This window comes from Cornus florida, unplaced genomic scaffold, assembly GCF_030987335.1.
Source record: "Cornus florida cultivar Cherokee Brave unplaced genomic scaffold, ASM3098733v1 CherokeeBrave_3.0.0_Hap2_Chr11, whole genome shotgun sequence".
Lineage (NCBI taxonomy): Eukaryota > Viridiplantae > Streptophyta > Magnoliopsida > Cornales > Cornaceae > Cornus > Cornus florida.
Window position 1 is genome coordinate 70,540,235 of NW_026775581.1, and position 12,866 is coordinate 70,553,100.

General features: G+C 36.2%; 1 protein-coding gene and 2 pseudogenes across 1 annotated transcript; all 3 read left to right on the forward strand.

The window, feature by feature from the left end:
• Nucleotides 1–1,166: 1,166 nt before the first annotated feature.
• On the forward strand, nt 1,167–8,754 carry LOC132285253 (putative disease resistance RPP13-like protein 1; annotated as a pseudogene).
• Nucleotides 5,300–6,013, forward strand: LOC132281261 (putative disease resistance RPP13-like protein 1). The gene has a single exon (XM_059782979.1). It carries the CDS (start codon nt 5,300–5,302, stop codon nt 6,011–6,013), a length of 714 nt encoding a protein of 237 aa, XP_059638962.1.
• Nucleotides 8,755–9,212: 458 nt separating the features above from the next.
• LOC132285254 (protein HOTHEAD-like) lies at nt 9,213–10,653 on the forward strand (annotated as a pseudogene).
• The last annotated feature ends 2,213 nt before the right edge of the window (nt 10,654–12,866 follow it).

Here is a 12,866-nt window from a genome sequence, read left to right on the forward strand (position 1 = left end):
AAACACAACAGAAAAATCTAAGATGATCTCCTTATGAAAACTACTCTCAATAAATCAGAAATAAAAATCTCTGTGCTATATATTTATGAGGCTAGGTGAGTATTTTTAAATATTTATAAGAGTACTTAACAAGGTTGAAAAATTGGTTTGTGGAGTGAAAAAATCCCGACCAATTAAAGAACGACATATGTACAAACAAGATGGCAAATCAGCATAAAACACGTGCCAAGGCATGAATTAATCCGAAAAAGCTAAAGATCACGAAAAATTTGATAATTTTATTTCCAATGAAAAAACGACATCTGTACAAACAAGATGGCAAATCAACTGCAGGCAACTAGTTCAATTTCAGCGACCCAACTCAACTAATCGGATCGAATCACCATCTCAAATATTGAAAAATTTAAAAAGATTACCAACATTTGAATTTCAAGTTACATTAGAATTTTTGTACCTTCACTTTGACGCGGTAAAAAACAGTAAACTATATTAAAGCTATGGTTAATCTACGGTCTGGCACAATCATTGGCAAGGAGATTTGCGACAGTAGGAAGACATCATGCAGAAAACTCAGTAGGAACTGCAACAACAACTCGATGCCCTCCACAGAGAAAATGCAGAACTCTGAGCAAGATAAATTAAAAATGTGTACAAATGCACTCTCAGATAAATTAAATTATTTATCCTAGTTTCATTTTTAATTATTTGATTAGTTGGGATGCAATTTGATTTGCCTGAATTTTCACTTGTATATAACATTTTTTATAATTTGGACCGAGTTTGTACAGAAAAATCCCATTTCAATTTCATTTTCAGCTCAAGAGTGAACAATCCATATTAAATTTGATTTGAGCTGACTACTATATAGTGAAGAATGAACATAATGTATCCAATCTGGGTAAAACCCAATTATTTTATAAGGTTGTTATATAATTGTTTAGTCAACATGATTTAAAACTTAAAATTTTTATTTTATTTTTATATTTTAATTTTGTTATTTAATTATTTCAATAGCAAAATTCTTATGGGTTAAAGAGACCGGCCAACGATGAGATGCTTGATTCCATATTTGTTGTTAAAAAAGATTGATGCCTTGCGTCTCGTGATATGTTGTTCTTTTTCCACCGCCATGATATGCTTTCCCCTGTTTCCAAATATTCCAATTTCCCGCCACTTTACTTTATTCTTTTCTTTGAGGCATCCATTGGTGTTGGTAACTGCTGCTTTTACGTAAATTATGTGACTATACGCAACACTTTAAAATTTCCATCAACTTTTGCTATTTTCTTAGGCAAATCATATACTTGAAAAACTCATATACACTCTCTTTTCAACCTTCACAAAAAAAAAAAAAAAAAAAAAAAAAAATCCTATTCCTCTCTCTCTCTTTTCATATACACTCACAAATTTTATCTGTTTTCATCAGAAGCAACATTTCTCACAAACCCATTTTTCATAATCAATTCTAGATAAAAACGGCTCACAGAATTCTTGATGAGATCCGCAAGACGTGAGCGTCCTCGTATACTATGTGTGCCTTTGAATTTCACGACAGTGTAAATTAAGGTAAGAATTAGAGTTTTGCTTCTCATCTATTTTCTTCAATTTCTTTTCTTATATATATAATTTTTTTTTTTTTTTGATTCATCGACAAAAACCACACTTACATTAACGCTCACTTTTGTTCATATGGAACTTGAACATGGACCTTTTATTTTTAAAAGTGAGAAATAAAACTCTAATTCTACACTTTTGTATGTATTTCATACACTTTCATTCTTCCTTATTTTTTTTCAACTTCTTCCATGAATTAGTTATTTGATTGACATTTTTCATCAGATAATTATTTTATTTCAGTTCGATTTCATGCGAAAAAAAAATAAAAAATAATAATAATAAAAGAGAGAAAACAGTGAGAGGAGAGGATATTTTTTCAAAAAAAAAAAAAAAAAAAAAAAAACCTCTTATTCTTAAGCGTTAGTTTTTTTTTAGAATCGTTCACTACAACACCACTCTTATTCTTATGTTGAGTTCCAATCACCATTGCGAATAAAGTTAAAGCTAGATTTCAAATTAAACATCGTTCAATTCCAATTGGAACCGGGTGCTTCCAAACATAGCTTTGAGAGAAATATTAAAGCCACATCATCTCTCTCTTTTTTTTAACTGTAAAAAAACGATGTTAATAATAAATTAAATAATGCAGTCATTAGATTGTCACCTAATTAATAAACTCATTTAAACTAAGATTGTGATTCAGAAAAAGCAAAACGTACAAAATCATGTAATTATGGATTTTAATATAAGGGATGAAAGTGAAGGTAATAAAGCTAGCATTAATTTTGTATTTATAAGAACAATGTGATAGAATTTAAATTATATACAGAATTTTTCATTTCTATTACACAATGCACATGTTGTGTTTTTCCATTTTTCTTTTGCAATTCTTCTCAATTTTAAGCAATAACCAATTTAACTGATCAGAACTGTCTGCAGTTTTTTAAAACTGCCGGGAATGGAAACTATGACAGTTTTTTAAAAACTGCCACCAAATAACATAATTCTTGTGGTGTGACTTGAACAATCTAAATTTTCAATTTCTACTAACGTAGAGATTGAGATTAAAAAAAATATATATAAATCTATATTGATTGTCGGTAAATGATCAATTGATGCTTTGCTTGTCTGATTTTCGATCAAATACTTTTTTCCATGTGCTTTGGATGATTTTCTCCTAATTTTGTGGTATTTATGGCCGACACCAACACTAGTACTTTTCAATAACTCTACCCTTTGGTAAAGTATGTCCAAAGGATTTTGAAGCTCATGCTCTTAGCTTGGTTTGAATGGGATTAGGTGCAAGCAAAACCTATTTTGGTTTCATCATATTGCTTTCGTTTCACAAACCGATCCATGGAGGTTGCGGGGATCTTTCTTGGGCCGATGTTTGAGATGTCGCTTGAAAAGTTGGTCTCTCATGCGGTGTCAAACTATGCCCGTCGAAAGGGAATCCATGGTGAGTTGAAGAAGCTGGAGGAAATGCTGCCCATATATTCGTGCTGTGCTCGCTGACGCTGAGGAGAAACAGATGACAAATGAATTAGTCAAATTGTGGATGGAGGATCTCAACGACTTGGCTCTCGATTTGGATGATTTGCTGGACGACTTTGCTACTGATACTTTGCGACGCCAGCTCATCATGCCAGAATCTGAAGCTAGCAGCAGTACTACTAGTAAGGTACGAAAACTACTCGTCCCAACTTGTTGTACATGCTTCAAGTTTGATCACAACATGATGTCTAAGGTAGAGGATATCACTAAAAGATTAGAAGATATTGAAAAACGAAAGAATTTCCTCAATTTGAGAGACAATGCTGAAGGGATTGTTGAGCTCAGGACAATAAGAGAAGGACGGGAAACGACTTCTTTGGTCTACAAATCTGAAGTTTATGGCAGAGTACAAGATCAAGAGGCTATCGTTGCGGAGTTGTTGAGGGATGAAGTTAGTGCTGAAAATTTGTGTGTCATTCCCATTGTGGGCATGGGAGGCATTGGTAAGACAACTCTCGCGCAGCTCGCCTATAATCATGAACGTGTAGAGGGTCGTTTTGATGTCAAGGCATGGGTTTGTGTTTCTGATGATTCTCTCATGCATATGTTCATAGAGTGACAAAGGCAATTCTTCAGGAAGTCACTTCAGGAACTCACGATTCCATGTCTCTGAATATGCTTCAACAGAAACTGAAGGAGAACTTGTCGGGGAAGAAGTTTCTTCTTGTTTTGGATGATGTTTGGAACGACAAGTATGATGACTGGAAGCTCCTCAGACTTCCTCTTGAGGTCGGGGCACCTGGGAGCAAAATTATTGTCACAACCCGCAATGAAACCGGTTCATCAACCATGACTCTGTCTCGGTTGGCTTGCCATCTAAAAGGCCTGTCGGAAGATGAATGCCAATCTTTATTTGCCCATCATGCACTCGGGAAAGGAAACTTTGATGCAGATCCAAGTCTAAAAGGAATTGGTGCAAAAATAGTGAATAAATGTAAAGGCTTGCCCTTGGCTGTAAAAACACTTGCAGGCCTCTTGCGGACTAAACGCCAAAGTGAGTGGGTAGACATATTGAATAGCAAGATATGGAATTTACCCCAACAAAGTGGTATTCTTCCGGTCCTTCAATTGAGCTATCATCATCTCCCATCTCATTTGAACCAATGCTTTGCCTACTGTGCAACATTTCCAAAAGACTATGTATTTAACAAAGCTGAGCTAGTTCTGTTGTGGATGGGGGTTGGCCTTTTGCAGCAATCAAAAGAAAAGGATCGAATGGAGGATTTTGGCAATAAGTGTTTTGATGATCTATTTTCAAGGTCATTTTTCAACAATCTGGTGGTAGTAAATCATTGTTTGTGATGCATGACCTTTTACATGATTTAGCTATACATGTTCCTGGAAAAATATCTGTTCGGTTGGATAAGTTAGAGGGTAATGAACAATTTGAACGAGCTCGACACTTGTCATTTGTTCGTCAAGAATTTGAAGTCTTTCAAAAGTTCAGGCCTCTTTGCAAAGTTCAGCATCTGCGAACTCTATTAGCATTACCCGTTCAGACATATGCTTCGACAGATTGTTACTTAGCAAAAAAGGTTTTGTTTGATTTATTGTCAAATTTGCAATGCTTAAGGGTGCTATCGTTGTCTGGTTATTTCATAACTGGGTTATCAGACTTGATTGGCCATATGAAGCATCTCAAGTATCTTAATTTATCTAAGACTTCAATTCGATCGTTACCTAAATCAGTCAGTACCCTCTACAATTTACAAACATTGTTATTGCGTGATTGCAAAAATCTTTGTATGTTTTCTCCAAACACTGAGAATTTAATTAATCTACGCCATATTGACATTGTTGGTACGTGAAATTTACGAGAGATGTCCTCAGGTATTGGTAGGCTAGAGAATTTGCAAACACTACCAAAGTTTGTTGTGGGCAGCAAAAATAATGGGGCAAGACTCAATGAGTTGGGGAATCTGAGTCTTTTACGGGGGAGTATTTCTATTGAAGAGTTGCAAAACATAATAGATGTTCGAGATGCAAATGAGACAAATTTAAGGAACAAGGAGTGCCTTAATGAAGTAGAGTTGGCATGGTCTAGTGAGTTCAATGATTCTCGAGATGAAGACCTTGAACTGGATGCGCTTGACACGCTGCAACCTCATGTAAACTTGAAAAGGCTCAAAGTTGAGTTCTTTGGGGCAGGGAATTCCCAAGTTGGATAGGCATCCCATCCTTTTCTGAAATGGTGAACTTGAGTCTTATAGGCTGTAGGAAATGTAGATCTTTACCACCACTCCAGCAACTACCCAAGCTCAGAGAGTTATACATTGAAGGTATGCATGAAGTACAACATTTGGGGGATGGACTTCCTTTTCCCTCACTGGAGATGCTAAAATTTGAGGACATGCCAGCATGGAAAGAATGGTCTTTTTCTATTTCCATTGGTGTTGAAGAATCTCGAAGTCAATTCCCTTGCCTCCGCGAGCTCAGTTTGCGTGGTTGTCCCAATTTGATTACGGTTTCCCCTTTAAGGCTTCCCTCTCTTCAAAAATTGTACTTGGAAGAGTGTGAGGAGGTGGTGCTAAAAAGTATAGTTGGCGTGACCTCACTAACTAGCTTGGAAGTTGTGGATATTAGAGGGCTGTCTCAGCTGGAGGAAGCATTGGTGCAGTCTTTGGTAGCACTTGAAAGTCTAGTGTTCGAAAAATGCAACCAGCTGATGGCTTTGTGGCAAAATGGCGGCGAGGTTGCACAGAAAAATAATCTTGTCCGTTTACAGAGACTGAGAGTTGCGTCGTGCCCCCAACTTGTTTCCTTTGGAGAAGAATTACATGATGAAGGGTTGCCTTGCATTAATCTTCAGGAATTGTATATAAGAGATTGTGAGAATTTTGTGTGCTTTCCGAAGGCAGGTGTCCCGCACATGCTTAGATTATGTCATCACTTGAAACATTAAGGATCAAGAAATGGCCAAAAGTTGGAATGTTAGTTGGGGGTTGCGTAAATAATAACAATTTTGCTAGTCTCCGTAATCTGTATATATCTAATTGCGATGGTGTGGAGTCCTTGTCGTTCCTAGAAAGAGGCTTACCCAACCTCAGATCACTTGTAGTCTTTAATTGCGTGAACCTGAGATCCTTGCCTACCGCCAACCAGATTCTTCAAAACCTTGAATCCCTTGAAATATATGAATGTCCAAGTCTCGAGGCCTTTCCGGAAAGAGGCTGCTGCTTGTCCACCCCCAACTTGAGATGGCTTTGGATCATCGGCTGCAATAATCTGAGGCGGTTGCCAATTGATCAGATTCAAAGCCTCTCATCACTTGAAAACATTAGGATATATAATTGTCCATGTCTTGGGGAGTCTTTTAATCAAGGCAATGGGAACGGGAATTTGCCTCCCAACCTTATTCATCTTACCATTGAGCGTTGCGGCAAACTGAAGCCCTTGTCAGAGTGGAGTATGCACAAACTCACCTCTCTTCAACAATTCTACATTGCCGGTGGATATCCAGAGCTGGTCTCCTTTCCTCCTGATCATGACAATGATGACTACTGTCTATTTCCTACAACTCTAACCTTTTTACGCATCATCGATATGCCGAATCTGAAATCCATATCATTAAAGGGCCTCCAAAATCTCACCTCTCTTCAATCTCTACTTATCGGAGACTGCCCGAATCTGAAATCCATATCATCATCATCATCCAAGGGCAAGGGCAAGGGCGGTGGCCTCCAAAATTTCACCTCTCTTCAACGTCTACATATCTGGAATTGCCCTAAGCTTCGATCCTTACTAAAGGAAGGCCTGCCTGCCACGCTTCAATATTTAAGTATCAGCGGATGTCCACTTCCTGAAAAACAGTGCTCAGGTGACTACTGGCCCAAGATTGCCCATATTCCCCGCGTTGTAATAAATGACAGCTAGACTGAACCCCTTACTATTCTATATTCTTGTGTCAGGTAAGCTCATGTTCTTCACACACTCTTCTCTCATGCCTCTCATTTTAATCTTTCATAACCAAAATGCTTCATTAGGTCCACAATTTTCGACTTAACCAAAATGAATTTTCTCCATTGCAGAATAATGGTCCACAATTTTACATTTATGGAGTGCTTGTGTTGCCTAATGAACTTGAACAAGTACAATTAATTAATGAACTCTTCATTTTCATATCATATGTTTAGCCTTTTAAATATTTTGTTCATGACGTCCTCCTACACAAATATTTATTTCTATTTATCTATCTGTTCATCTAGCAAAATAGAAACAAAATAAAAATAGTATGAAATAAATCTGACACTTTGTTCAGTAATATGAATCACTTTTCAACAGCCTGTTGGGCTAATTTTTTTGAACATTAAACTGCTGTCACGAATTTTATAAGAATAACAAGTGAATTTTGCATCTTGTTAAGGAATTGTCTAAATGTCTTTACATCTTGGAGTTTCAGATAATTTCCACATGATGCATAACATTATTGTTGACAGAGCTAGTTGTCACGAAGTTATGGTTTTTATTTGAAAGATTAGATTGCTTTGTACTACAGGGGGTAACAGGCCAAAGATGCGTGCATCGGATCGTCATTCCATGGTGATGTTAAAAGCTCCAACCCGTTTTTGTTGAAGACATGAGAAAATTTTTGGTACTTGAGGATAATTACATTGTCCATTTTGAGGTATTTTCTTCGGCATCACACTGAGCCATAATTTCTTTTTTCTTCTGGTTGGTTTTTGTCTTATTCTTTTTGAAGATTACCCTCCTCTAAAATTGATGATAGAATATTAGCGATTGGTAAACATAATAAAAACATTTTACTTTTTCTAATTGAACCATCAAAATTCTTTAAGTTAAAAGTGCTCTGGGTATCATTTTGGAAGGAGTGCTGTTATGGCTAAATTTAAGGTTAAAACTTTAAAATATCTTGTTGAAAGTAGTGTTGTTAAAACAAAGGGCTTGAAAGTTCTTGTTAGAAATTAGAAATGTCCCATCTCCTCTTCCAATTAACTCACTCACTCCAGTGTTTTAGGATCCCAACTTTTCTCTGTGATTCCATTTCCAGTATGCTTGCAATTTTTATTTGGAGTGGTAAAGAGAGATCTTCAACTTTTATAAAATCTAGAAATAATATGAAGCTATAAAAATATTGTTCTCTCACTGGCTTGGACTTGTGAATCTCAAATAATAATAAAGTGTATTAATGAACGCGTTAAGTTAATAATTGAACATCTACTATGTCATATTCCAACTTATGACTCCTCAATTACCAGGTGTATTTAAGATAATCTCATCTACCTTAAATTAAATTGTGAACATTAGTAACCACACCCTCTAATTGGTTATATTGTAGGAAAACGAAAAGAACTTCCATTTTGAATCTCACTCATTCAATGGAGGCTAATACAACAACTTTATTTGAGGTTAGCAAGTGCTTCACTTAATTCTCTAACCAAATCAACAAGAAGAAACACAAGAATGCGTATTTTTGTTTTCCTTTTCCTTCATTTTCTCAACAACCAAACACCTCCTAATAGAATTCTGTGACTAAATACTTTATGTCAGAATTGCAGGTTGGGATGCTAAATTGGTGAATGAGTCGTACCCATGGATTGAGAAGCAAATTGTTTACCGGCCAAAGCTGGGCCATTGCAGAGAGCGGTGAGGGACAGTCTTTTGGAAGTTGGGGTCTTACCCTTCAATGGATTCACCTATGATCACATAACTGGAGCCAATGTTGGTGGAACCATTTTTGACAAGTTTGGTCACTGTCACACAGATGCAGAGTACTTGCTTCCGCAAATTCTGAGAACTTTCATGTTTTGATTCATGCTACATAACAAAAGATCATATTCAATGTAACAGGTTTGTCAGTTACTTGACCCAATATAGGATTCTAGTCCCAAAAGTCATAAATAAACCAGAAAGATTGGCAACTAACTATACAATGTGTACGTACTTGTTAACAGGCAGTAATGTGTCTACAGGGAAGAAACCAATGGGCGCTGGAGTGATCTTCATGGATGAAAATGGTAAAAAACATCGATAATTTCTTGCAAAGAGGCCGAGCAGTGAGATATTAGTGTCGTGTGGAGCAATTGGAAGCCCTCAGCTGCTGCTACTCAGTGGCATTGGACCCAAGGCCGACCTCAAGAAGATGAACATTTCAGTGGTGCTTGATAATGAGTCTGATAACCCCTTGAACACTGTTTTTATTCCCGCCAATCGATCTGTGGAGCAGACATGGATACAAACCGTAGGGATTACCAAGATGGGTATGTCCTTTGATAGTAGTTCTTGTTACCATTAAGGGATGTCCATGGATTTGAAAGAAATGCATTGGTTGAGTACTTATGAGGCTACTGTCTCTAATCTTGCAATTTTACCAAAAATATGTGTTTGAAAGCCTCAGAGAAGAATGACTTCTAAGGAACACAACTAGAATGGTTGCACATGGCAATTGATATAAATTTTCTCCCCATTCCCCCTATCATCTCTGTTTAATCTCTTGAAAGCAAGTCTACATGCATATCTAAAAATCAATTTGACACAAAAATTGACGGACTATATAAAACTATCTGTGTGTGTAACTGCAAATTATGTGTAATTGATAGAATACTTATTGAGCTATGTACACACACAAGTAACTGCATGTTGTGTGTAATGAACCAGATTGGGCAGCTCTCTACTATACCTCCAAGACACACAACACAGGAAGCCATTCAAGCCTACAGAAAAAACAAGAGAGACCTTCCCCGTGAAGCATTCATGGGAGGCTTCATTCTAGAAAAGATTGTCAACCCCATTTCAACAGGTCAGCTCAGGCTGATCAACAATTCAACACCACTGACAACCCCACGCGTGATCTACAGTGATGTGTTGAAGGTATTCGTATCATGGAGAAGCTTGTGAGCTCCAAACACTTCACAAACTTCACACTGTTTGATAGACAATCTGTGGACAAGCTGCTCAACATGAGTGTGATGGCTAATGTTAACCTTATACCAAAGCACACTCATGGCACAGTCTCATTTGAGCAGTTTTGCAAAGACACTGTGATCACAATTTGGCACTACCACGGTGGGTGCCTAGTGGGCAAGGTGGTGAGCCCTGAGTACAAGAGGTACTCGGCGTCCATGGGCTCCGTGTCATTGATGGCTCGAGATTTAGCAATTTGCCAGGCACTAATATTCCACAATCCACTGTCATGATGATGGGCAGATAAGATCTTAATACAATGTATAGATATATCTTATAAAAGATTGTCTAGGTTCTTATTTTTCTGTTCTGCCTCTGTGAATTTAGGAGAGAGAGTAATAAGCACAAATGGTTTAATCTCATGATTTGGACTTGTACAGGTACATGGGAGTGAAGATTTTAAGAGAGAGAGAGATTAGGAAGAGCAGCTGGTTTATAAAGACTGATCAAGACCGACTAAGGGCAGATGCATGTGTATGTTGTGATAGGGAAAATGTAATTTTGTTAGTCTAATTCTTAGTGCAATAATATGTAGAGATAGGTGTTCAATAATCAATATAGGTGTTCAGTTCTTTTGTATCTATGGTTTGTATAAGAACCAAATTTTATTTATGAAGTCACTTGTTGGTCTTTTTGCTGATTCACTTCCATTTTTTCAAAGTTTCATGTTTAGTTTACAGTTTAATCTGAGCAGTTACATTGTTTGATATTGAACACGTGATGTTGAACTATCTGGAGTAATTACACTGTCAAAAGCTTAATCCAGAACTATATGGAGTAGTTAGACTGAATTTTATGAATGTTGAATAAAGTTTTTGTTGGACGCATCCCCTTATTTTCAAAGATAAGGTATTTTGGTCGAAAACAACCATAACTCGGATGAGTGGGGTACTTAAGATAAGGCTGCAATTTAAGCGGATTAGAAGATATAACCCGAGTCTAATCCTTTCGTTAATATTCAATATTGATTCACAATCAATTTTGGCCACGTTGGTTTGATTATGGCCACATAATTCAACCCATATAATACTATACATTTTGTTTCTTTTTTGAAAATCGCAGCAAATTCAAATATATATATAGACAATGGAGTTTGTTGAAATATTATATATAGGATTACTCTCTAAAGATTATTTTTAAGTATATATGGTCAAAATGACATTTAAAAAAAAAAAAAAAAAAAAAAAATGATTTTGATAGAAGAAAAGAAATGTAATATATATATATATATATATATATATATATATATATATATATATATATTAAGGTGAAGGGAATGATAAGGTGGTTTGATTATATCCTGTAGGTCCCAAGTTCAACATAGTCTCTCCATGTGAAGGTCCACAATAATCATGTAGAGGATCGCAATGACGAATGGTTTGATTATATCCTGTAGGTCCCAAGTTCAAAATAGTCTCTCCATGTGAAGATCCACAATAATCAGGTAGAGGTTCGCAATGACGAAAGGTTCGTGCACTGGTTTAGTCCTTTTTTTACTCGATGACGTTTATCTACTGGAACTTAATACCTCAACCTTTCTTATGAAAAGGTGGAAGACATACTACTCAAGCTAAGACTTTGACGATCAAAACTAATGCACTTCTTGCCTTTCAGATTAGACATTTGGGTTCATTTTCAAGAGCAAAATTGAATTAAGAAGTCACGCATTTTGTATCATAAACACTACAATAGGGTGAAGTGCAAAAATATCCCTTCATAGTTTTAAAAGTGTGCAAATAATACCAATCGCGTTCAAAAACCGTCCCTGTATTTTGAAAAGTGTGCAAATAAGACATTCTGACCTCCTAAAGTGGTATGTGCCTATCATGTGACTAAAAATGACCCTTTAGTGCCCATACTATCTTTTTACACTTACTTAAACTACTCTTTACTCATTTTCCTCTCATTTTTATATATAATACCCTTATTTAATTATTTATTTTTATAAAAATTGACAATTGATTCACTTTGACATACTTAAATAAATGAAAAATGAAATATAAATGTTGTTCAACTCCCAAAAATAATTATAAAAATTGACAATTAATTCACTTTGAGTCTGAGATCCTTGCCTACGACCAACCAGATTCTTCAAAACCTGGAATCCCTTGATATATGTGCATGTCCAAATCTCATGTCCTTTCCGAAAAGAGGCTGCTGCTTGACCACCCCCAACTTGAGATTGTTTTCGATCAGCGCCTACGATAATCTGAGTTTGCTATCAATCGATCAGATTCAAAGCCTCACATCACTTGAATCCACATATATATGCTTGTCCATGTCTTGAGCCCATGATCAGGTGTAGTTGCTGGTGAACCCAATTAATTTTCAGGGATTTAAATTTTTGACTTGATCAAAATGCATTTTCTTCCGCCCCTTTTATGTGTGATTTTGATTCCCTCCATTGCAGAATAATGATCAACAATTTTACACTTATGGAGTGCATGTGTTGCCTAATGAACACTTGGTTGTTCAGGAATATTAATCTTTTTCCGTATCAAATTTCAACACCTGTTGGGCAAATTGTGACCATGAAACTGCAGTGTCACAAACCTTTTTGGACGTCTTGGAAAAGTCTATCTTTTCTTCTCAAATTTTGTAAGAATAAGAAGTGAATTATGCATCTTATTATGGAAATGTTTAAAGGATCACCTTGGGGCTTCAGATTCAATAATTATAACTTCAATATGATGCATAAAATTATTGTTGACCGAGTTTGAGTCTGTTGTCATTAGTGACACCATTTAAGGGAGAACAGATCTAATAGGGCATTATGTAGGCATCTTAGTAGTATGTATTGAAGAAATGATAATTAAACTTTGTGTTTATGATGT

Coding starts and splice junctions, on each gene's coding strand:
- LOC132281261 (XM_059782979.1), top strand. CDS start 5,300: ATGGTGAACTTGAGTCTTATAGGCTGTAGGAAATGTAGATCTTTACCA.